Source organism: Notamacropus eugenii, chromosome 7, assembly GCF_028372415.1.
Source record: "Notamacropus eugenii isolate mMacEug1 chromosome 7, mMacEug1.pri_v2, whole genome shotgun sequence".
NCBI lineage: Eukaryota > Metazoa > Chordata > Mammalia > Diprotodontia > Macropodidae > Notamacropus > Notamacropus eugenii.
This window is the reverse complement of record NC_092878.1, coordinates 33,024,540-33,050,604: the sequence shown is the minus strand read 5'-3', so window position 1 is coordinate 33,050,604 and position 26,065 is coordinate 33,024,540. Positions and strand designations below refer to the sequence as shown.

Genomic DNA, 26,065 nt, shown 5'->3' with positions numbered 1-26,065 from the left:
TCTAGTATATTATTACCTCAGTCACCTTTCGATCCACTTCTGTGCCATCTACATAATATACATCAGTGATAACACGTGTAATGAGTGTGCGCACTTCACGTATAGTTCTCATGTGACGACGCAAGACCTGGCCAGGTGGGGGCTGAGGCAAGTCAAATTCTTCTTCTCCCTATAATGTTTAAACAGTAGAACAGATAATTTACACACTAATACAAATGGATAGAACTATAACCCAACCAATTCAAAATGACACAATTGATGGGTTTCATGAAATCAGAATGCAGTAAAACTACGTGAATTAATTACAGCTGGAAACGGATACAAGATTTCTTGCAGTGTTGAAACATTCAGTACATAATCTACTTAACAGACATGCCGTGAATGTATTACGCCTAAAACCTGGGTTGATGTCTACAAACAAATTTTGAACAAATGAGAATCCTGTTTATAGCTCTATCATAAAGAAAAATAATTTATTAATTCAAATAAAACCTTGTGCCTTTATGAAGGCTAAACATGTGAAAACACCAAGTGAAACTTGGCTCATACTACAATATAAAACATACAATTTTTTTTCCATCCAATTCTGTGCTTTTATCAATGTAGAGAATTCCTGGTACCCAATCCTCCCACACTCACATGCACAGTTGTACCTTGCCATTTATATTCTCAGAGAGTTGTCTGAGGCACGGAGAGATAAAAGGACTTGTTTGAGGTCGCATGGCTGGTACGTGTCAGAGGCAACTCTAACCCAGGCTTACCTGACTCCAATGCCAGTCTTCTACGTACTAATGTCATGTTATTTTTATTAAAAAAATGTTTATTTCTTTTTATTTAATTTTTCTCATTCTACTATGAACTGCTGACACATGAAGTGTTGGTTCTAGAGAAAAAAACCTTCCCCTCAATTGTCACCATTCATTTAGTTTGTCTCCCATATGAAATCTCCAGTGTGGAATGAGTCTTATACTTAGGCAGAAGGACTTTATAAGGTGTCTTTCTAATATGAATTCTGTGATGGGAAATAAGGTCTTGGTAGAGCTGTAAAAAGAGTCAACTTTGAAGTCAAATAACCTAGGTCTGACAACACTAGGTATATTTTAAGGCATTTTATCTGTTAGCTTCAGTTTCCTTACGTGTAAGGGGACTAGATGACCTCTGAGCTTTCTTTCCAGCTGTAAACCCTTGATATTTCCCACATTAAAGCTTCTTTCAAGGACGAATCCTAATAGCTTGTAAGTTGCAACCTCTGATGTACATTTGGCAAAACTCCTATTTTATAAGGAGCTACAAAAACTAAAGAATTCAAACAAATAAATTAATCTTCAATATAAACATCACATTATTTCATACTAATAGTCATTTCCTCTACAACATCTCATGTTTATTATCCCATCCTTCCCACTTGCACAGCTTACTTAAACCCTCATCATCCCTCACTAGGACTCTTCCATCAGTCTCCTGACTGGCCTCCCTACCTTGCTCCATTCTCAGACATCCTCCACAGAGCTGTCAACATGATTTTTTCATAAAGCGCAGTTCCAATCCTGTTACCATCTCTCCCTCTGACAGCCAGCATACACCTCAATAAACTCCAACAGCTTCCTATAATCTCCAGGACCAAATAGAAACTCTTCTGTTTGGCATTTAAGGCTCTCTGCAACCTGGTCCCAGCTTAGCTTTCTGTATTACATATCACTCCCCTCCACATGCTTTAAAGTACAGTTAAACTGGCCTTCTCTCTGCTCCTCAAACTTGACACTGGATTTCCGACTCCCATGTCTTTGCACTGACTGTTCTGCCCACCTCTCACCCCTCCACTTCTTAGAATTCATGGTATCCATACAAAACTAAGCTCAAGCACCACTTTTTGCATGAATCTTATCCCAGTCCCTCCAGCTAATAGCACTTTCCCGACCAAGGTTACCTTGTATTTCTTTTGCAATAACCTATTTACGTACAAGTTATGTTCTCCATTAGAATGCAAGCTACTTGTGAGCACAGACCGTCTTTGTCCCAGTATTTCTAGCTCCTAGTACGGTGCCTGCCTGACATAGCGAAGGCATATCAATGCTTGCTGACTGAGCAAATGCTTGTTCAGAACGGTTCACCCTGGCTAGCACTGCTTTAAAGTTAAAAGGATTACACATATCTCTTCAGCTACTCTGAACAAGCATTCATAATATATTCTTTTGCTGCTACTGCTGAAAATGAACTTACTTGCCATGAGGAAAATATGTGGGATGAAATAAATTCATATTTTCTACATTTCATACCTGAAGTGGGGAAAATATGTTAATAAAAAGCTATCACATGAAAACGGGTCTCTAAGAAATCTAAGACAGATTCCAACACAAACACTGAAATTTAAATATATTATTACTCATAAATAGGTACTAGGTAAGAGATTATATTGACAACAGCTGGCAGTTATTATCTCACATTATCTCATCTGATCTTCACAGCCACTGTAGGAGGCAGCTCCTATGATCATCCCCATTCTACATAAACAAGGTTAAGGGACCGGCTTGTATTCACACAGGCACCAAACATCTGAAGCAAGATCTGAACTAATTTTACCGGGACTCACATCTTAAATCTTAAATTTGTCCTAAAAATCAATTACTAGACATTATCGCCTAAATAAATTCCAGGTTCAGGACTCCATACGCAGCTTACATTTTATATGGAGATTACACCTTTAAGAAGTGAAGAGCCACGCCGCTTGGGCGATCATTTTAGACTCTTCAGATCTTAGGGGCCCTGGGTGGGGCTGGGGCCAACTCCTCTCCTTTTACAATGGAAAGTTAACATCTCTTCTCTGAGCACCTCCAGTTCAGATTAGATTCTTAAGAAGTCCTTCTGTAATGACTGGATTTTAAAAGGAGAAAAAAGGGGGGGAGGGCGGGGGGCGCCAAGAGGTTTTATTTTGCCTTAAAATTCCTAGTCTCCATTATCTTTGTCCCTTATCTTCCACCACCCCCCCCCCCCCAAAATCTGAAGTTCCTATAACAGATTAGCTTACAAATACAAATTTGGGAGGTAGGTCTTTCAAAAATCATGCAAAAGTCATACAATAAATATTTTCTTCTGTTGAGAACAACTTACAGTTTATCACAAAACCCTCATGAACGTGAGTGGCAACAATGACAAGACCTCAAACCAAGGTCTTTTCACATTTAGCCATAAGCTTCCTTTCACATACTTCTGTAAATATGCTTGCTCCATAGCATAAACCAATTTTAGTTAACAAAACAACTTCTAATATAACTACATTTAGATTTACTTAAAAATTTAAACTATTTAAGTTGACTTGAAACTTTAAATGCACCATTATCATTCAGCTGAATGCATTTCCACATCCCTTCAATAAATCTACCATGTGGGCACAGTCTTCTTACCCTGATTAGATAAAGTCACCTTAAATTCGACTGAGATATTTACTAAAGCAATGTAAGTGGTTTTTCTCTCTCCTCAGATCTCTCAATCCCATGACTCAGACTGTCTGGTTCCTTCACATCTATAACTTCCTGTACTAGAATCCCCTTCGAGCTTTAAGCAAAGAAGCTAACTCTACCATTACGTTGTGGACATCAGTATTTTCATCGCTTACTTATCAAATTTCTATCCCATCCTTTTTAAAACCCCAATTGTACTGAAGTGATATTACGCCTAACACATACCCATCTTCATACCTTTTACAATCATAAATGCCAGGTAACAATCCTGAGAGGAAGACCATTTTCAGATGCTGCTTATTATTCCTTCAGGACAAATTTTAACTTGAAATCATATCAAACCTGAATTTCGTAATCACTGATGATAAACATCTTTTATAATCAAACACTTGTGCTACTTACAAGAAAAAAACCGTGTGGGATGGCAAGACCCCTACTCAAACTGACTACTCAGAGGCATCTCCAAGTATGAACACAAAGTCCTTTACGTGGTTCTTGCAAGAAGCAGGCGGTCCCTTCACCAGTTTCCTGGAGCAGGGAGGTGTCTTACAAGAGCAGATACAGGATTGTAAAGCTAAAAACCACAAAACTCCCCCCAACTTAACCTTTAACTCTATTGGTTAATGTTTTGAGCAAGTGGCATATTCTCAGAAATTCCCGATGCAAAGAATCGAAAAAGAAACTGAACCAACATTTCCTTTGTTCTGCAAGGGGTTCTGATTGTACAATGTGACAAGGAAATGGGTTAAGCAGACAAGGGGAGATGAGTGGCAAGTGTCTGAAGTTTAGAAACTCAGGCCTAGGGGCTGATCCACTCTAGATGAGAAGTCTTCACTTTGTCCCACTCAGGAGAAGCCAAGTGACAGCCGCATAAAAACAGACGAGTCAGAGATGAAAGAGGAAAGGACAAAAACACTAACGTTGCTTTCTCATGAACAGCTCTCGGAAAAAGACCTGCCCGAGAGGGAGCAGCTTGGTTTTTCACTCATAAATGGGGAGGATGAGGGCAGTGTCAAAGAAGACACTCTTTAAATGCAGAGAACCTTAGTTCCAGGGGCACAATCCAAACCCTGAGGACTACAGGAGCAAATGAGCTTCCACTAAAACAGACTTCAGTCTTACCCACAATGCACAGCCTTCCTTGGCTTTATCAGCACAGAGAAGGCATCAAAAGAGGAAAAGGACATGAGTCAGGGGCAAAGCTGAGACCAGAAGTCAGATCTCCAGACTTTCAGGTGACTGCTCTGCATGTTCGTGAGGAAAGGGACAGCATGGCAGAGCACACAGAAAGCTGGCCCCAAGTCAGGAAGGCCTGTGTTCGAGTGCTGCCTCTGACACCTAAGTCACTTAACTAACTTCCCATGGCCTCCAAGCAACACTCTATGCCTACAAGCTGCAGAACAGCTGCCCACTGGAATTGGTATATTCACTGAAAGTTCCCTATGCCAATGAAACCATGAGTCTAGAATATATTTTAGGTGAGAAAAGAGAAGCAGTAATTAAATTTTTTTGATCTCAACCAATTAGTTCATTTATATAGGGAACATGCAGTGTACAAATTCCCTCCACTCATACAGACCAACAAATCTTTTTTGATTTACAGCTTTAGAGGGTTTCTAAGGATCCTTAGAATCTAAGAGACTTATCCCAAGGTCACTAAGCTAGAATGTGTCACAGACGGGGACTGAACCCAGCTCTTCCTGACTCCAAGGCAGGCTCTCTAACCACCATGCCCACATACAGCCAAAGCTCAAAAAACGGACCCAAATTATTAAGCTGTAAGATTCAACTAACACCTTAAAGATGAAAACAGGGAAACAGGAGGCTGATATGTAACATCTCCTGTGCCTGGACTGATGGACTTAAAGTGGGTTGAAACTACCATCCTCTTAGTGCTAATACGCTGCTTCAGAACATCGCCTCTTTATGCAGGCATTTCAAGCACTAAAGTTTTCTTATGACGACTGACAGGACTTTACTCCTTAAGAGGCATCAGTAAATGAAATGAGCTCCACACAGGAGACCCTGGAAAGCACCTGATGAGGGATTTATGATTAGAAAGAAGCCTTTCCAAAACAGATCCAAAGTGAAGAGGGCCATAACTTCTTTACCGAGGTGAACCTAGATCAGTTTCCATCTGTTTTCCTCCCAAGGATCCCACAGCCACCTAAAGAAATCCTGAACATTTATTTTCTGACTTGTGAATCTAACATATCACCTTCTCTCTCCTTAAAACCACCCAATTTTTAGCATGCCATTCATTACATTCTTGAATTTCTTCCTCCGCCCCGACCATCAGCCCCTGATACCTTCCCACCCACTACAAATCTTCACTTCCTAACTTCTCTTCTTATCCTTATTGTGCTCCTCCTCCAACCCCTTCCCACCAACTTTCCGTCCTCTCTCACACTCCATAAAGAGGACTCCTAGGAACTAGACTAAGTCCTGATAGGTGAGGAAGGGACAGGAAGGTATCAAGGGCCACAGTATGAATTATGAAATATTTCATATATGATATGAAATAAAGTGCAGACTGTTCACCTAACCCTCTCTTTCAAGAGAAAGGAGATCTACTTAAACTCAAATACTACTCCGTTTTCCCTGTAACATTACAGATTAGTTATAGCTCTAATATCTCCCACTCCACCTCCATCTCCATTCTTGAGAGACTCCCTGGTGCTCAGTAAGAAACATAGCCCTGTACTGTCAAAGTCTCATCTTCTCCATTGACTAATACATGATTATTAACCAGTAGATCACACAGTTGAGAAGATCCCAGGGAAGGCCCAGGCCTGTTCTTACCTGGCTATGCAAAGAGTCGGTATCATCTCCTGAGACATTTGCAGGTTTCTCAGCATTCCTCCTCTCAGTCTGTACCTTAGCATCTTGTCTCCCAAGGTTCTGGTCAGCCGTGCTGGTCCCCACCTCTACTTGTTCACACGCTCCTTTCGAGGTTTGTGTTGCTACTGAAACAACAGTTGGAGCCCAAAGGGAATGTTCTGTTGTCTGTACTTCTTTGTCACTTGTGCTGGGACAAGTGCTTTCCTCTCGTGTTCCTGGGCTTGCACACAAGACTTTACCGTGTTGATCCCGACTGGTTTGGGATTCTTCCACCACATCCATCTCCACAGTGTCTCCTTTTGGACTGGATGGCACTTGTGTAACAGTCTGTTGTTGTGCGGCTGAGGGAACAGGGGCCTCAACATGAGCAGTGTGCTTGATGGGCTGTTGTTGGCATGGCCAGGGGCTAGGTTCATCCTCCATTTTTTCATCTTCCACTTCTTGAGTGCGTGGGAAATTGAACAAATCCCCCCTGAAACCAACCACACGGAGAGATCGTGTCACAAGTGAACTGGTTTGTCTGAATCAAATCCAAAAGACAAGCCTCCTTACGAGTGCTCCATACCCCCCTTCCATTCCTGTGGTGTTCCCTTAACAGCTGAAGCACACACCATTCCCATTCACCAGGTGAGATTCAAATACATAAAACAGATTCCGCAAACCCGAGTTCCAGTCTTTCCACCAAATAAGAAAATGTGAGTGCCCAGACTACTTCTACCATGTGAAATGCAGAGTGACATTATGACTGTTGTTACTGGTCATTGTGTTTATGGAGTTTTATATCGTGATCTTAACTAGCTGTTCCTGTGAAATAAGAATGATGAATTCACAATTACTTCAACATGACAACACTATTTTTGCAAAATGTTTTTCCATTTTTATAGACAAACTCTCAAAACTATTAGCAAAAGAAAAACAAGAAAACGGAAAAAGTTAATTTCTTATCAGTCAACAACAATGTAAGAATTTACTTTTAAAAAGAAGATAAGTCAAAGCACGATTTTTATGCACAAAGTAATGTTCCTCATACTTTGCTGAGTCTAAATGGACTTCTATCAAGTTTGCTATGGGCTCATACTTCATACGCCAATCAAGATATTTGGGGTTTTTCTTTTATTAGATGACATCGTGAAGAATGGGATGACATGGATCAAGGTCATGAAGAAAAAGCAACCACAGATGGGCTGCCATCTGTGTGGCTGAATAAAATACACTGATAAGAACATAGATCCACTAGAATATTTATGAGTTAATCAGCAGTATTTATCAGTTACTAATTCTTCTATTTTTTGCATTACTAACAAAAAATCTGATGTTTGTTTTTGGGAAAGGAGCCCAATTTAAAAGGTATAAGTTGCAGTTAAGTTACCAGCTCTCTCAGCTACAGTGGTCAAATTGAGAAGCATTGATACTAGGTGCCTAACATGTGCCAGCCACTAAGTCAAGCTCTGAGAACACAGCAAAGGCAAGAACAGTCCCTGTCCGCAAGGCATTCACATCTTGACAGGAGAAAACATGCAAAACAGCTATGTACATTCAAGATATATACAGAGTAAGTTGAGATACAGAGAAATTGTAGTTAAGTCTAGGGAGGCGGTGCAATGGACGTAGTGTTGGACATGGGAGTCAGGAGGACCCAAGTTCGAATCCTGCTTCAGACATTTACCAGATGTGTGACCTGTAAACAGGTCACCTAACCTCTCTACAGAACCTACATCATGGGATTGTCGTGAGGGTTAAATGAGATAATACATAAAGAGTTTGGCAAACCTTAAAGAACTATGTATATGGGGATGGTGGTAGCTGTGGCAACCACTTTTGAATAACTTGGCTCTTCAAAAGCTACAAAGATGCTGTTTTTTATCACTCACGGAACATTTAAACTTTCAATAAAATATTCCTTGTCCATGGTGGAGTTATCATAACAGACCATAACAGATCAAGGTCAAAATGACAAGCGCAGCTGATATAAAACTGGGATCTATGACTGGTACAAAAGTGTAGAGGGTATTAAAAAGAAACATATAGTAAAGATAGCAGAATGTAAAGCACTATCCCTGCATACATGTGTAATACTGCACTAGAGAACAAAGAGACCTCTGCTCACTATCAGGATCAATCAAATCTCCAACTGTATGGGAACACCTGTTAAACTGGAAACTAGACAGCTGATGGATACCTGGATAATGAGCACATTACTTACAGTCAGGTAAATGTAAAAACTTTCAGGGTTCTATATAAGAAGCCCATGGTTTAGCTATTAACGTAAACATCTAGATTAGGTACTATTAGCATGGGGGCTTTCAAAACAAATACTTAAAAACCAAAACGTTCCTAAAAGTTCTTTGTTAAAACAGGAGCTGAACAACAGAAAGAAATTCTCATTTTCTTGAAATAATGAAGAAAGCTATGAAATTAACTGCATATATTTAACAAAATAACAAAATTCGCTTTCTGTTTTAATTATCTGGGATGTTCTAGGTCAAAGTGTTTTGGAGTTAAAAGTAACTAGGACTGCAGGAAATTGCATTTTGGGTATATATTCACAATCTCAAATACACTAACTATGAACTTTATCTGCTTCATTTCAGCAAATAATGATCAGGAATCAATAATAACCAAAATCCTAATGAGAAAACCAAGTTTCAACATTTCCTTAATACTATTTGATATTAATAAAACATGAAAAAGAAATTAGCATATCTTAAAGCTAAACATGTTTGTTAAGATGGTAGAGGCCAAGGAGTACAGTCCTTTGGACGTCTGCTTGTCATTACAGTGGAACACGCCACCTGATCTTCCCTATTTTCAAGTAAAGCTAGATTGTAAGCACCTAATCAAGCTCAGCTCCTTGAATACAAGGCCTACGTTTCACATTTCTTTTTACTCTTCACAGTAGCTGGTACAGGACCTCGCACACAACACTCAGGAAATACCTGCTGGTTTGACGTGAAATAGAAATAGTGTAAATAATAAGTGAGAAAAGTGACCTAACTGTTTCAATAGTTGCATTCATGAGATAAAATGCCATGAAGAGAACTCTTCTTCAGTGGTTCAGTCACCCATTTTCTTCACAGATACTTATTAAGTGGGATTCACACTGCTGTACTATTCCCTCTGGGAAGTTTGGGTACATGGTACAAGAACCATCATTAAGGAACTGCACAGAGATCCGAATCCACGTTATATTACTATTGGTTTGTTTTCTTGTTTTCGTCCTCTACATCTATTTACTTCAACGACCCATGACTATTCAACTCATCTCCCGACAGTATGAAAGACATTTATGTTTGTTTTTTGAGAGGTAGTGAATGGAGATCCACAATTATGCAAACAAATTATATTCTTGGCTTCGCTAAATGGCATAAGTAAATGGGGACATCAGTCTTAATTATTTCTGGCAGCAGCGAAGGAGACTTGAAAAGGTAAATGAAAAACCAGAAATCAGACATTAGGTACACCTGGACAATACGATATTTAAAAACAAGTGAACATCAACCAACGACTAAACACCAAGTGTAATACCTAAACTGTACAAATGGAGGCAGTAATGATTAAAAATAAAATAAAAAGTTTCCTAGTTAATGTCAAATGTAGGTTTTTGCTAATACATTAGTCGTATTTTGACTAAGATCCAAGATGCACTATTCCAACAATGGACTTCAGAGTCTGAAGTTATCTGTTCCAGGACTTAGTTATTTTGGAGAATTGCTCCTATGTATGGCAGAGTGTGTCTTTTTATATATAATAACCTTTCCCATTAATTTGCTGAGATGAGATGGAAGAATTCACATGGACTGTCCTGCTGGCATCCTGAACCCTCAGGCCATCAATTCAAATGATAACTGTCATATTCAACAATGATTCTAGTGAGCCATCAGATCAGAGGTGTAGACAAATCATTATCTAACATAACCAGTATCGCTCTAATTCTGTGCTATATTTAGGTGGGATTTGAAAAATGACATTGTCTTTAGATATCTGTATAACTTGGATAAAATACCTTTGGGACACTCAGCCCCATTCAACTATCAATTTCTCTAACACCAAAAGAATTTTTTGCATCTTAGTACAAAATACTGAAGCCACAAGATGCATGTGCCCTAAATGAACATTACAATTGAGTGCCTAATTTATACAGTGTTTTGTTTTTGTTTTTTAACAAAGGCACTGCATAGAGATTCACAGACTGAAGCTAGAACTCTTCCTGTAACTCTAATGGTATCTCACCTGCATTGCTGCATTCAGGTTTCAGGGCTTTAATATCGGAGGAAAAAAAGGCAGTAAAGACAGCGGGAGCGCCAAATGACGGTTCAAACAAGATGCCACGTCTATTGTTTTCGTGACACTTGCTCGGAGATGTTATAACAGGTTCATTAATACATTAACCTTCGTAATATTCTGATCTTATCGACTGGGAAACTAAAGCCCATAAAAATCAACGAATTCACGTAGGATTCTCCAAGTAAATTAATACTGGAATTATCAAAAATAAGTAAGCTCTTTAACAGCCTCACGGTTTAGCCACATAGACATACTCACCTAAATCTCGGTGTTTAGGAATTCTTAAAGTTGACTTAAAGAAACTATGAAAGCTAATGAAGATATCAATATATATGAGAAAAGATTTTCTGCTCATTAAGTATTAGATTCTCGTCCTAAAGAATATTCTTCCTCGTGTTCTTCTATCCTTAAACATAAGTTCATGACTTCCTAACATTCTTCTACTGCGAACATCTGTGCGGTGTCTAGTCTCTCATGCCTGCCTATTGCTGTCAACACCACCATCCTCTCAAGTCATCCTCAATTTCTCACACTCATACTTAACACACAAGGTCATGATCTTAGATAACTCCCGTCATCTGCCCCCTTTGCTTCTACACGTGTACTGCTGAACAAATGTGTAGAAAATCACACGTGCAATCATTTTGGTTGAGTACACTAAAAATTTATGTTACACAACCTCAGCTGGGCCCTGACTGCTGTTATGCAAATTATTCTTTAACTTTCTTATCAATACACTATCTCACTCTTCACAGCTCTTCCAAATCTTTTCAACCTTCCTCAGATCTCCCATGGCTTCCCCTTTCCCTGCACCCCTAATTGAGAAATTTGCCTCATATTTTCCAGAAAAAACTGGAGTTCACACCAATCCCTCATCCTCATCTCCTATCACTCAGATGTTTTCTACCACTATCTCCCCCTTCGCTGCTATCTCACGTGAAGAAGTGGCTTTACTCCTTACCATGACTAACACCATCTACTCACTCAAGCGATCCTATTCTGTATCATCTCTTTTAACAGGTTGCATCCTTTCTCAGTCTACTGGCTCCTTTCCTACTGTCTAAAAACATGCCAGGTCTCCCCTCATCCTGAAAAAAATCCTCACTTGATCTTTTCATCCTTGATAAATATCATCCTATAATTTCTGCCCTTTAAGGCTAAACTCCTTGAAAAGATCATAGCCAATAGGTGCCTCTACTTCATGTCCTCTCATTCTTAATGGCTTACAATATAGTTTCCAACCTCATCATGACAGTAAAACTGCTCCATTGAAAGTTACAATCAATCTCTTCATTGCCAAATCCAATGGCTTTTTCTCAATTCTCCTTCTCCTAGATCTTTCTGCAGCCTTTGACACTGTTGAACACTCTCTCCTTCTTGATACTTTCTTCTCCCTAGGTTTTTGGGATACCACTCTTTCCTGCTTCTCTTACCTATCTGACCAACTCTTTCTCAAGCTCCTTTGCTGGATCCTCTTCTAGATCAAACTCAGACTGTAGGTGTCCCATAGGGTTCTTGGGCCTTCTTCCATTCTCCCTCTATACTACTTCACCAGTTGATCTCATTAACTCTCATGGACTTAATTATCATCTCTATACAGATTATTTCCAAATCTACCTATCCTGTCATAACCTCTTTGCTGATCTCTAATCTCGCAGCTCCAACTGCCTTACAGACATCTCAAATTGGCTATTCAGTAGACATCTTAAACTAAACACATCTAAAACCAAACTCATCATCTTTCCCTCCAACTCCTCCCCACTCCAAATTTCCTATTACTGTCAAGGGCAGCATCTAGTAATCATCCTGGAATCCTCACTATTTTTCTCCCCTGTCCTCTCCCACGACCAAACTGTGGCCACAGCCTGTCGATTTCACCTTTGCAACATCTCTCAAATACGCCCCCTTCTCTTCTCCTGCCACGGCCAACACCCTGGTGCAGGCCCCCATCGTCTAATGCCTGGATTATTGTGGGTCAGCTTGTCTCAAGTCTCTCCTCACTTCAATCCATTCTCTAACTGGCCACTAAAATGATTTTTTCCAAAGCACAGGTCTGACCATATCACTCCCCTTTCCCTCCCACCCTCATGCCTCTTCCCCCACCTCAAGGAGGTTCCCTATTACCCCCAGGATCAAATACAAAATCCTCTGTTGGATATTCAAAGCTCTTCATAACTCACCATTTTTCTAGTCTCATACCTCACTCTGTTCACATATTCTTCAATCCTAGTTCCACAAACAAGACATTCCCTATCTCTCAGATCTAGGTATTTTGCTCTCCCTTCTCATGTCTACCCAAGGTTTCCTTCACTTCCTTCAAGTCTCAAATAAAATCTCATCTTCCAAAGAATCTCTCATTCTAATGCCTTCCCTCTCTGATGCCCTTTTTATCCTGCATACAGCTTGCTTGTAAGGGGGCAGCCGGGTGGTGCAGTGGATAGAGCACCAGTGCAGGAGTCAGGAGGACCTGAGTTCAAATCTCACCTCAGACACTGGACACTCACTAGCTGTGTGACCTTGGGCAAGTCACTTAACCCCAATTGCCTCATACTGGGTCATCTCCAGTCATTCTGATGAATATCTGGTCACTGGATTCAGACAGCTCTGGAGAAGTGAGGCTGGTGACCTGCACAGCCCTCCCTCACTCAAAACAAAGTCAAGTGCAAGTCATGTCATTATTTCTCTGATGGCATGGTCTTCTTCACAACGAAGGACAAACACACAGCTTCCTTGTACGTATCTGTCTGCTTGCTGTTTACATTACATTGTAAGGGCCTCGAGGGCACAGACTTTCTTTTGCCTTTTTGTATATTCCCAGCGATTAGCACAGTGCTTGGTACGTAAAAAGGCACTTGGTACTTACTGACTGACACGTATTCAAGTCATTACCTCACACTCTTGCAAAAGCCACTGTCAGTAACCCTAGCACAAGTTTCTCCCCTTCCAGTCTATCCTCCACTCAGCTGATCTTTCTAAAGGACAAAACTGACTACATCAGTTTCCTACTTAATATTTTCTAGTGGCTCCCTATTACTGCCTACAAGATGCCACAAAAATCTGGTGTCTAGTTTTTAAAGCCCTCCACAGCCTAACCAGCGCCTTCCTAGACTTACAGGATACATGTATCCTTCTTCACATATTCAAGCACACTGTGACACTGGTCTCCTTGTTTTTCCTCAGACATGACACAATCTTGACGCTATGCCTTCTCAACAGCGTTCCTGCTTGCCTAGAATGTTCTCCTGTCTCACTTCTGTGTACTGGTTTACGTGGCCTCCTTTAAGTCTCTGCTCAGGCCCCATCTTCTTCAAAAGGACTTTCCTGGTCTCCTTCTCCTTCCCTCTGTCACCCACTCTAGTGCATTCCCTCCCATCTACACTGTGTGCGTAGATACACACATACGTACTTGTGCATATACATTCATACACGTTATACACACATAGTTGTTTTAATATTGTCTTTTCCAGTACAATGTGAACTCTTAGTAGGCATGAATTGTATTTTTTGTCGTCCTTTATAATCCCAAAGATCAGCACAGTGCCCAGTACATATTCAGTGCTTAATAAATGCTTATTAATGATGATGATTCAAACTGCAATTTCTTTTTGATAAGTACTACTATGTTAATTTCATTTTTCAGGCTCAAAAACTGAGCTCTCCAGTGGTAAAATTAGACAAAGCGAAATTCCATACTTGTGAATTTTTAGTAAAAACTAGACATACACTCTGAATGCTATAAAAATGGACAGTTTTTTTCAAAGCAAGTAATCCTGCCACCACTTAAAGAGACAGAGACAGATGCAGGGTGACAGAATGTTTCTGAAGGATAAGAAACAAATCCCAGCAAAACCAAATGTACTGTTCTGAGGAATAAGACTCTCGGAAGTATTCCTACTTGAAATCAAAGGATGCAGAACATACACGTCTCTGAAGATACTATAAAACAAACAAAAAAAATCTAGAGGAGCTAAAAGCAATGAAAACATATTCATTTCAATGCTCACATAGCAGCTCTAGTTTCAGTAACCAAACAATCAAAAATATAGCATCCAAATGAATTCTCTACTTTCTGGGGAGGATGGCCTAGAATGAGACGTTGAATGTTCACATGATTCTTCAAGTTTTTTATACCTGAGTTGCTGGGTACTTCTTTTTCAAAGAAAGGCACTATATAAGAGAGAGGATACAATAACTAATTGAATTAAATCTATATTTAAGTCCTCATTTGGGCTAGTTCCCATGAAGGATACAAATACAAACAAATTATTTTCTGTGAACGCAGAGCGCTTAAAATCAAGTAGGGGAAATAAGGGATGTATACAATCATAATGAAAACAAAATGTGATAAGGAGAACTTCAGGCAAAATGTTAGAGGAGCAAAGTAGAAGGAAAAATTTTTATAGCTGGGGATCAAGAAGACTTCGTAGAAAAGATGGCATGTGAACTAGACTCCCAAGAAAGGATAAAACTGTGATGGGTGGGAATGCGAGAAAGGGAGAAATTTCAATTAGGCCAGCTTGATTGCAATACAGGGTTCAATAAGACAATAGTGATAGGTTGGGAATAAAAAGTCAAGGACCTCTAATGCTTTAATACGAAGTCTATGACTTGTTCTATGAATAATTAATTCTTGTAAAAGGTTTCTGAACAGAGGAATGACAATTAGAACCATGCCTTGGATCTGCTATCACCGGGCTAAAGGAGGTAAGTAGGGAAGAGCTAAGGAGGCCGTTATAACAGCGCAGGGCCATGGTACAAAGAACCTTCGATGGAATGGAAAGCAAGATGATGCAGACACAGAACTGAGAGGAACTGACAAAATGATAGGTTGTGGATGAGCAGAAGGAATCACAGAACCTGAGCTGGAAGACACTTCTCAGCAATCATTTAGGAGACCAACCCAAGTCTGAAAATAATTCTCTTTATAACATACTTGGCAAATGATCATTCAGTTTTTGCTTAATGATCTCTAATAAGAGGAAACATACTACTGTGTTCGAAGACAGTCCATATTATTAAATAATTTTTATTTTCTAGTTTAAATCTCATTTTTGGGGGGGGGGGAGCAACATCTACACATTGTCCCTAGGTAGTTCTACTTTCTGGGCTAAATAGAACAAGTCCCATACAGCTTAACAGTGCAAATGCTTCAAATATTCGAAGACACTTATCATGTCCTCCGTGAGTCTCCTCTTTTCCAAGGTAAACATCCTCAGTCCCCTCAACTGATATGGTGCCCATAAGTTTATTAATAGGGGTAGGGACTGTTTCTATGGTTTCACTAGTTCAGGCAACTGCCAGGAAAGGAAAATGCTTTGAACTACATAAATCTGCATCTTTTCCGTGATTTACAGTCTTCACAAAATGGTCTAGAGCATTAAAAGAGTGATTTGCCCAGCGTCCACAGAGGTGGTCTTAAACCCTGTTATTCCTGGTTTCAAGGATAGTTCACTATCCAGTATGCTAAAAATATTTCTCAGTTTACCAACATCCTTCCAAAAACATGACACTCATATTTGAACACATTATTTCTAAATGTAGGCTGATGACCAGAAGAGAGGACAACAGGACTCTAACTCCTTACTTTTAGAAATGGCATCTCTTTTAATGAAGTCTAAGACTCCATTAATTTTCATGGCTTTTATGTCACAATGCTGAATCATACTGTAGTTTTTTGAATCCTCTTACGAAGTGGGAAAAATGAGGGATGACACATAGAGAGCCAGACTGCTCCATTGGAATCCTCAAGATGTAGGGACCAAGGGAAGAATGCCTCCAGAATGTGGGATAGAACTCCTATGGTGAACTTCTAGGAGGACTTGGATAAAAATAGGCAAACATGAATAGGTTGAGATATGAAGTGAAGGAACTCCCAAACTGATGACATCACAGGTCTATTTAAATATCTAAGAATACTGATTAAGAGTAAGACTCCTAGATATTTTTTTGATGAACTGGTATCTAGCCATGTCTCCTCCATCTTGGACCTAAGAAGCTGAGAGTAAGACGTGGTATTTGGTCCTATTACACTTCCTCTTATAATTTTAGCTCTTGACCCTTCTTCAGTGTATCCCTTCTGATGCAAAGTATATTGAACAGAACCAGGAGAACATTGTCCACAGTAACAGCAACGTTGTACGATGATCAGCTGGTATGACGTAGCTATTCTCAGCAGGACAATGACAATTCCTAATGATTTATGATGAAAAATGCTTTCCATCTCCAGAGAAAAAACTGATGGAGTCTGAATGCAGACCGAAGCATGCTTATTTCCAGCATGAATTTTCTTGTTTTCTAGTATGATACACTAATATGGAAACATGCTTTGCATGACTGTTCACGCATAACCATTATCAAATCGCTTGCCTCCTCAATGAAGGGGGTGGAGAGGGAGAGAGGCAGAGAACTTGAAACTCAAAACTTTAAAAAACGAATGCTAAACATTGTTTTTCCGTGTAATTGAGAAAATATAGTATGTACTATTGTGCTATATAAGAAATGATAAAGTGAATGGTTTCAGGGAAACCTGAGAAGACTTGTATAAAATGATGTAAAGAAAACAAGACCCGAACAACTTATACAATGAAAACATTACCATACGGACAAACAACTCTGACAGACTTACGGATTCAGATCAACGCAATGACCAGCCACGACTCCAGAGAACTAATAATGAAACACAAGCAGTGAAGGGTGAACAGGCGAAAGGCTCCAAGTGCGCGAGGAAACACACCCGTGTTCTCCCCTTCTGCGGGCCGTGCCTAATTCATCTGCTTTGTTTATCTCGTTCTGCAGCTCATTTTTAAGGGGGATGTTAATTTCATTCTCAAGAGGAATGGGGGAAGAAGGAGAGGGGAAACAGGCAGGACGTGGATTTTTGCTGAATCAAAAAAATAAATTTAATTTTAAAAAGACAGAAAAGCAACTTCAAAGAAATAAAAGAGTCTATTTATAGGGGTTAGCAGGCAAGGTAGGTAAAAGGATGGATAATGGCCATCTATGACAGCTAGCAAGATAAGACTTCACAGGTCAGACAGAATAACGACAGGCAAAGGATTTGGATTTTACCTGAGAGTAGATTAAGCTTTATTATCCTGAGTCTCTTTAACCTTGGTGGGGCTCTAATGTGTGGCAGGAGACAGCTGGGTGGTCTTCTAAAGGGTAGTTATGGGCTTTGTCCCTTATGGCTTTCAGCTGGTAGCCATTATATAAGATTGAAGCAGCTAGGTGGTGCAGTGGATAGAGCACCAGTGTAGGAGTCAGGAGGACCTGAGTTCAAATCTCACCTCAGTAACTGGACACTCACTAGCTGTGTGACCTTGGGCAAGTCACTTAACCCCAATTGCCTCATCCTGGGTCATCTCCAGTCATCCTGATGAATATCTGGTCACTGGACTCAGATGGCTCCAGAGGAAAAGTGAGGCTGGTGACCTGCACAGCCCTCCCTCACTCAAAACAAAGTCATTATTTCTCTGATAGCACGGTCTTCTTTGGAAACGAAGGATGAACACACACTGGCTATCTGATCAGGACAGAAGTTCTCAGATACAGTTATAGGTCACAGTTTTTCAAACTATGGAGTTAACCTTCTTGGGAAAGCACAAGACCCTCCGGAGGGTAGGGGCATGAAGCAAATGCCAAAAGTTATTGAATTTGTCCAAGTACAACTCCTTTACAAATACACGCATCCCAAGAGATCATAAAAATGGGAAAGGGTCCCACATGTACAAAAATATTTATAGCAGCACTCTTTGTAGTTGCCAAAAACTGGAAGTCAAGGGGATGTCCATCAATTGGGGAATGGCTGAATAAATTATGGTATATGAATGTAATGGAGTACTATTGTGCCATAAGAAATGATGAACAAGAAGACTTCAGAGAGGCCTGGAAGGACTTATATGACCTGATGCTGAGTGAAAGGAGCAGAACCAGGAGAACTTTGTGCACAGCAACGACCACAGTGTGCGAGAGTTTTTTCTGGTAGACTTGGAATTTCGTAATAACGCAAGAACTTCTTAAAAAAAAAAAAATTCCAGTGGTGGTTCTCAAGGCAAAATGCCTTCCACACTCAGAGAAAGAAATATGGAAGTCATTCGCAGAATGTAGCAGATCATGTTTGTGTATGTGTATGTTTTTGTGTATCATGTTTTGATTTGTGATATGATTTCTTTCATTTATTTTAGTCTGACTACATAGCATGACTATGGTGAAAATATACTCAATAGGAAAGTATATGTAGAACCTATACAGAATTGTATGCAGTCGTGGGGAGGGAGGGGGGTAGTGGGGGTAGGTGTGGGGGGATAAAATCTCAATTGTATGGCAGTGATTGTTAAACATTAAAAAATAAAAAAATAAAAAACAAATACACACACCCTTTTCAATGAAAATAAAGTTCAAGTGAAAATCCATAAAAACAATTCACTAACATTCAGACCCACTCCAACCGACAGTAAATGCACTGAAGTGATTACATAAAATGATACTGGCAAACCAGACCAAATTGGGGTTAGTGTCTGTCAGATCTTGACAGAGGCTTGGCAGATCTCCCACGTGCACTGCCAACAGATAAAGGATGACGATACATAAGAGCTGTGTCACTGTGCTGGTTGCTGTACACGAACTTTGAAGGTATAATGTTAAGTTAAATCAACTACATGTAAAAATGAAAAGTTTCATAATATTAAAAAAAAGTTTATGGAGACTGAGCCGTGTCAAAATGAATCTGGCTCTCTGACAGCAAGGTTAACAATACCAATGTGCTACACCTACACACATGTTTGGAACACTGCCTCAGCAAATCATTAATCAACAACCACTTGTTAAGCATCACTACAAGCTATTCATTATATGAGACAGTTGGGACACCCGTACAAAGGATGAAAACAACTCTTCCTGCAAAGAGTTTGCCTTCTAAAGAGGAGACAGTGGAGAGTATCTCAAAAGGCTTAGTGCAGTTTCAAGCTACAAAAGCTCAAAACTGCACTAAGACTTTTGGGATACCTGGTACATATAAGTATCCAAAGCATAAATATAAAATGAATAAAAGCAAATATATAAAAATTAATTAAATGTAAGATTTGGGAAAGAGAGAATTAGTAGTTGGGGAGATCAGGAAAAGCTTCATACAGAAAGGACTGCATGAGCTGCATCTCATAGAAAAAGGACTCCCTGAGGCAAAGGTGAGAAGAGAATGCATTCCAGGTATGAAAAATATCTAATGTAAAAAAGGAACAGAGATGGGGGATGAAATATCATTTGGACTGTAGGGTACAGGAAGGAAGAGTGAAGTCCACTGAAGCTGGAAAGACAGATTGGGACCAGGCTGTAAAGGGCTTTAAAAATTAAATAGGGTTCCCCAATTAATAAATGGTCAAAGGACATGAACAGGCAGTCTTCAGAGGAAGAAATTAAAGCTATCTATAGTCATATGAAAAAATGCTCTAAATCACTATTGATCAGAGAAATGCAAATCAAAACAGTTCTGAGATACCACATCACATCTATCAGATTGGCTAACGTGACAGAACAGGAAGATGATAAATGGTGGAGCAGATGTGGGAGAGCTGGAACACTAATTCATTGTTGGTGGAGCTGTGAGCTGATCCAACCATTCTGGAGAGCAGTTTGGAACTATGCCCAAAGGGCTACAAAAATGTGCATACCCTTTGACCTAACAATATCACTTCTAGGACTGTATCCCAAAGAGATCATAAAAATGGGAAAGATTCCCACATGTACAAAAATATTTATAGCAGCTCTCTCTGAGGTGGCCAAAAACTGGAAATCAAGGGGATGTCCATCAATTGGGGAATGGCTGAACAAATTGTGGTGTATGAATGTAACGGAATACTATTGTGCTATGAGAAATGATGAACCGAAAGACTACAGAGAGGCCTGGAAAGATTTATATGAACTGACACTGAGTGAAAGCAGCAGAACCGGGAGAACTTTGTATATAGTAAAAACCACAGCGTGTGAGGAATTTTTCTGATAGACTTAGCCCTTCACAGCAATGTAAGACCTAAAACATTCCCAAAGGACTCGAGGCAAAATGCCATCCACATCCAAAAAAGAATTATAGAATTGGAATGCAGAACGAAGCAGAATATTTTCTCTTGTGTTATGTTTTGTTTTGCTTTGTTTTCTCATTCATTTTAATTCCCCTATGCAACATGACTAATGTAAAAATCTGCTTAACAACAACGTATATATAGAAACCATATAAGATTGCATGGCATCTTGGGAAGGAAGGGGAAAGGGAGGGGGAGAAAAATCTAAGACTCATGGAAGTGATTGTAGAAAACTAAAAATAAATAAATTTTAAAAACAAATTATAAGAAACTAAACAGGGGTTTATATTTGCTCTTAGAAGCAAGACACCTGAAAAAGTAGGGGAATTACAATCAGATCTGAGCTTAAGAAAAATTACTTTCGCATCAGTGTGCACAGGACGCACTGGAATGGAGAAAAGAAAGACTTGGGCCACAGAAGCCAGGATGTTATTGACAAGATGTGACAAATGGTTGGTTATGTGAGGCGAATAAAGGTAAGAAAGTTCAGAATAATGTTGAGGTTACAAACCTAGAAGACAGAAAAGATGATAGTATCTTCAAAAAAAAAGAGGGAAGTTTGGAAAAAGGGGATGGGTTTGGGAGTTCAGTTTTGGACATGCTGAATTTGAGGTGTCAATGAGATATCCAGTCGGAAATGTCCAATATACAACTGGTAACGTGGGACTGAAACTCAGGGGAAAGACTGGGTCTGGATATGTAGTTCTGGCAGTCATCTATATATGGATGATAGTTAAACCCATGGGAATTAATGAAGTTACCAAAAGAAAAAGTACAGGAGGAAAAGGAAAAAGGACCTAGGACAGAAGTTTGGGGAACCCCCATAGGTAAGACAGGAAAGGAAACTGAGGAGTGGTCAGACAGGTGGGAGGAGAACCAGCAGAGTGTGGTATCATGAAAACCCATACAGAACACAGTATCCAGCAGGAAAGGGTGATCAATAACGTCAAGTGCAGCAGAGGTCAAGGATAAGGACAGAGACGACCTTCAGATCTGGCAACTAAGAGATTTCTGGTAACTTTAGAGACAGCAGTTTTATGTGAGTGATGAGGTCAAAAGTCAGATTTCAAGGAGTTAAAGTGAGAGGACAGCAAATCGAGGCACCAAGTACAGACAGCTTTTTCAAAGAATTTCACTGAGAAAGGGAAAAGAAATATAGGATGAAAGCTTGAGGGATGGGAGAGAATAGGGAAAGTTTTTTTAAGGATGTGGGTATAGATTTAAGCATGTTGAAAAGCAGGAGGTAAGGAAAAATAGGGAGAGGTTGAATATTCAATAGAGAGAGGAAGACTGAGAATGCCACCTTCTGGAGAAGACAGAACAAAAGATGGGAACAGATGTAAATATAAAGGCCACAGGAAAAAGAAAGGGCCCTTTCTTTTTCAAAGATCATTTTTGAAATAAACAGGATTCAGTCTGGCTTAAATATGCCACAGTCAAATGAAAAACTAAATTGGAAACCACAAAGAGAGAACATAGCAGTTTCTGGCAGCAATCAATTTATGACTTAATATGGGAGCAAAGATATTATGAAAATAATGCTTACCTGATAAGATCTGATGGGGTATCACGGCCTTTGGCTTCATCATCCTGCCGGACTTCACAGACACGGCTAAACACAGACACTGTCTTCTGAGAACTAAGGATAACAGAGTAAAGCGATAAGTCTACATTTGTTTGGCGAGAATAAACAACTTTCAATCAGACAACAAGCTTTTACTAAGTGATGACTGTATCAAGCACTGTGCTACATAACAGAAATATCTCTCAGGCACCGCAGGTAAATAACCTTCCTTCACATTTCTTCTCCCATAATTCTTCCCTTGACCCAAGATGCAGCTTTCTTATATGCCTAATGCAGCCTAAGAAAATCTGCATGAGGAAAGTCATCAGGAACAATAACATAATCCCACAATCCCTAGCCCCATGCTATCATCCAACAGCATTTCTGTCCCACTGCAGTGCTCAGCTCTTACTGGCACTATATAATCTTACAAATGGACGAAAATAGCAACACTTCTTCTTGTGTAGGCAGAAGACAGAATGATCCTTCTTCTAAACATAACCTTATGAGAGCTACTGTGTACAGAAACACAGAAACAAAAAAAGAAGCTCAAGTACTCCTGTGTTCAATCTATTTGTAAAGAAACCATATCCCACAATCTAGTTTTTCCTACAGATCAAGATTTTCATCTGTTTGGGTATGCTTTTAAAACAAGATAAACATATACTAATACCATCACCAATAACGCATATTAACAACCACTTCCTTTCATTCCAATCTCTTCCTTTGTTACACTCCCACCCTTGCTCTCTGTCCCACACTCTAAGGTTTTCTCTAACTTTAGAAATAAATTAAATTGTACATGCAGACCAACAATAAGCGACATCTGGAATACAATACCACAACTACAGAGTAAAACAAATGTTTTTTTCTCCACTGTAAGACTATAGATTTATAAAGGGTATTTAGCAGAAAATTCTAAAGTAACATATAAACCACACCCAGAAACATTAAGTTCATTTTACAGGAAGAGATATTAAGTCCAGAGTGATGAAATTCTTTTTTCCAGAATATGTAGTAAACAAGAGGTAGGAACAGGATTGTATCAAAGAACTTGCTCTGTCATGCTTTAAGCAGTGCTACTGGAATTTAATGTTCAGTAGTATTATAGTCAGTAGCAGATGAGACTTTTATACCCTCCGATAGCCACCAGATGGCAAAGCTCTACTACACAGGCTGGAATCTAAAGATACTGTCACCCTCAAGGCATCATAGCAAGAAAGAGCCAAGACCACACGACGCTCCACCACCACCACCACCACCACCACCACCACCACAACCACAACCCAGCACAACACAGCTATCAGTCTGGGACACTAACTCCAACGATCTTCTCTAAGAGCCAACAATAACAAGATCAAGAACGATACACCACCAAACTGCAGTTAGTTTGGGACACTCACTAGAAATGATCTCATATAATGTGTGTTCGTCCTTCGTTGCCAAAGAAGACCACGCCATCAGAGAGATAATGACATGACTTGTACTGGACTTTGTTTTGAGCGAGGGAGGCCTGTGCAGGTCACCAGCCTCACTTCTCCTCCAGAGCCATCTGAATCCAGTGACCAGATATTCATCAGGATGACTGGAGATGACCCAGGATGAGGCAATTGGTCAAGGTCACACAGCTCGTGAGTGTCCAGTGTCTGAGGTGAGATTTGAACTCAGGTCCTCCTGACTCCTGCACTGGTGCTCTATCCACTGCACCACCTAGCTGCTTCAATCTTATATAATGGCTACCAGCTGAAAGCCATAAGGGACAAAGCCCATAAGACCCTCTAGAAGACCACCCAGCTGTCTCCTGCCACACATTAGAGCCCCGCCAAGGCTAAAGAGGCTCAGGATGAGGATTCTAATATGATTACTGGAGCAAATTTTTAAAAATTGTTTTTGTCAACATTTTAGTCAAGAATTAGCAGACAAAACACTGGTCTTATAAGAGTATTAATGAGAAAAACTGTGACATTCAATCTTTCCTCCTACAAATCCTTTCTTCTAGGTTTCATTTTAATTTTTTTCTACTATCGATAAATCATCTTTTCCTTCATTACCAGTGGCTCTGTATGAGACTGCTCTGCATAGCAACAAGCTCTGGTTACCTGGCAACAGACTCAGCAACAGCAGTGGATCCATTTTTCTTTTCACCACTTATAGGCTCTGAACAAAAACACAGGCAAGGAGGGAAGGGAGAAAAATAGAGAAATAATCCAGTTAGTATCATACCTAAAAACCTCCTTATTCTTCTACTCTTTCTTCCCCCACTCAGCAGTAGGAAGAAATAGGAATAAAGAATAGGAACAGAAGGAAAAAATCATTAACTATGATTTAACAATACAAGCATTCCCCATTCCTAACAATCCATATCCTCACTGTTGTGAACTAAGTGGACATAACCAAAAATATTATATGAAATTACTTAGCTGCAGGTTCTAAAACTGTCACCTACATATCTCTAAATCAGGGGTCCCTTAACCTGGGGTTTGTTCATTTTTTTTAATATCTACCTTTTTAAAGTTAAATATTTTTAAATTTTAATTTGGCTTCAAATATAAATCATTGTATTTCAATATAATTGGTTTCCTTTGTAATTTACATATTTTATTCTGTGCATTTTAAAATATTATTTTCAGGTGTTCATAAGCTTTACTAGACTGTGCAAAGGATCCATGACACAAACAGGTTAAGAACCTCAGATCTAAATAAAGATAAATTGAGTAATTAAAATAATATTTCACCTTTGTATAATGTTTTAAAGTCTGAAAAGCACTTCACAAATATTAACTTCTCAAATATTATCATCAAAACTAAGCAGCAGAGATGAGGAAGGCGAGGCTCAGAAAGATTGCCTGACATGGCTAAGTTCACTCAACTAGTGTCTGGGGTAGGATTCAGATACAGGTCTTCCTGAATTCCTGACTCCAAGTTCAATGACCTAGCTATTCCGCATTCTGCCTCTCCCTGAGATGGTAGTCATGATACCATAAAAATCATCCACATAGAAACTGGAGTCCCTAAGAACAATAAAACAACTTAGTCATATGAAAAAATGCTCTAAATCATTATTGATTAGAGACACGCAAATTAAAATGACCTTGAAATATCATTTCATACCTATCACATTGGCTAAAATGAATGAAAGGGAAAGCAGCAAATGTTGGAGAGGAGATAGAAAAATTGGGACACTAAGTCATTATTGGTGGAATTGTGAACTGATCTAACCATTGCGGGGAGCAATCTGGAATTGTGCACAGACAGTTATTAAACTGCCTACCCTTTGACCCAGCAATATCACCACTAAGTCTACTTCCAAAGACGACTGGGAAAGAGGAAAAGAACCTCTATGTTCTAAAATATTTATAGCAGCTCTTTTGTGGTGGTAAACAACTGGAAAATGTAGTTACGGTATATGATTTGGATAGAATACTACTAAGCTATGACAAATAACTAGCTCGGTCATCTGAGAAAAACAGGGAAAGACTTGTACGAGATAAGGAGGAGCGAAATGAGCAGATCCAAGAGAATGCTGTATACAGTAACAGCAACAGTTTTAAGAACAACTTTGAGTAAGTTACTTTAACTATTATAAATATCCAAATTCACTACAAAGGACACATGCATCCAGAGAAAGAACTAACAAACAGAAGTATATATAGAATGATTTTATGTTTATATACATATTTGTGTCTAATGGCAGCCATCTCTGGGAGGAGGAGGGGAGGAAGGGGAAAGTGGAGGGAAGAAAAAAGGAAAAACAATTATGATAACTTCAATATATATTTAAAGGGAATAACAAGTTGTACAATCACCTCTTTTTACCGTACTGTGTTATGAAAATGCTTGTTTTA

General features: G+C 39.5%; 1 protein-coding gene across 10 annotated transcripts in view; it reads right to left on the bottom strand.

Moving 5' to 3' along the window:
• Positions 1-26,065, bottom strand: part of LOC140513765 (TP53-binding protein 1-like) — a 130,786-nt gene that overhangs the window by 27,425 nt on the left and 77,296 nt on the right. For 9 of the 10 annotated variants that reach the window (XR_011970310.1, XR_011970309.1, XR_011970308.1 and 6 more), the window contains 4 exons: positions 24,320-24,377; positions 22,203-22,295; positions 6,261-6,771; positions 17-169 (listed from right to left, as the gene is read on the bottom strand). Coding sequence is in view for 6 of the 10 variants with exons in the window: in XM_072623698.1 (XP_072479799.1) it covers positions 17-169; positions 6,261-6,771; positions 22,203-22,295; positions 24,320-24,377 (815 nt within the window). In the remaining 4 variants the exon portion in view is untranslated. The remainder of the gene's footprint in view (positions 1-16; positions 170-6,260; positions 6,772-22,202; positions 22,296-24,319; positions 24,378-26,065) is intronic. The other variant, XM_072623701.1, reaches the window with a different exon arrangement.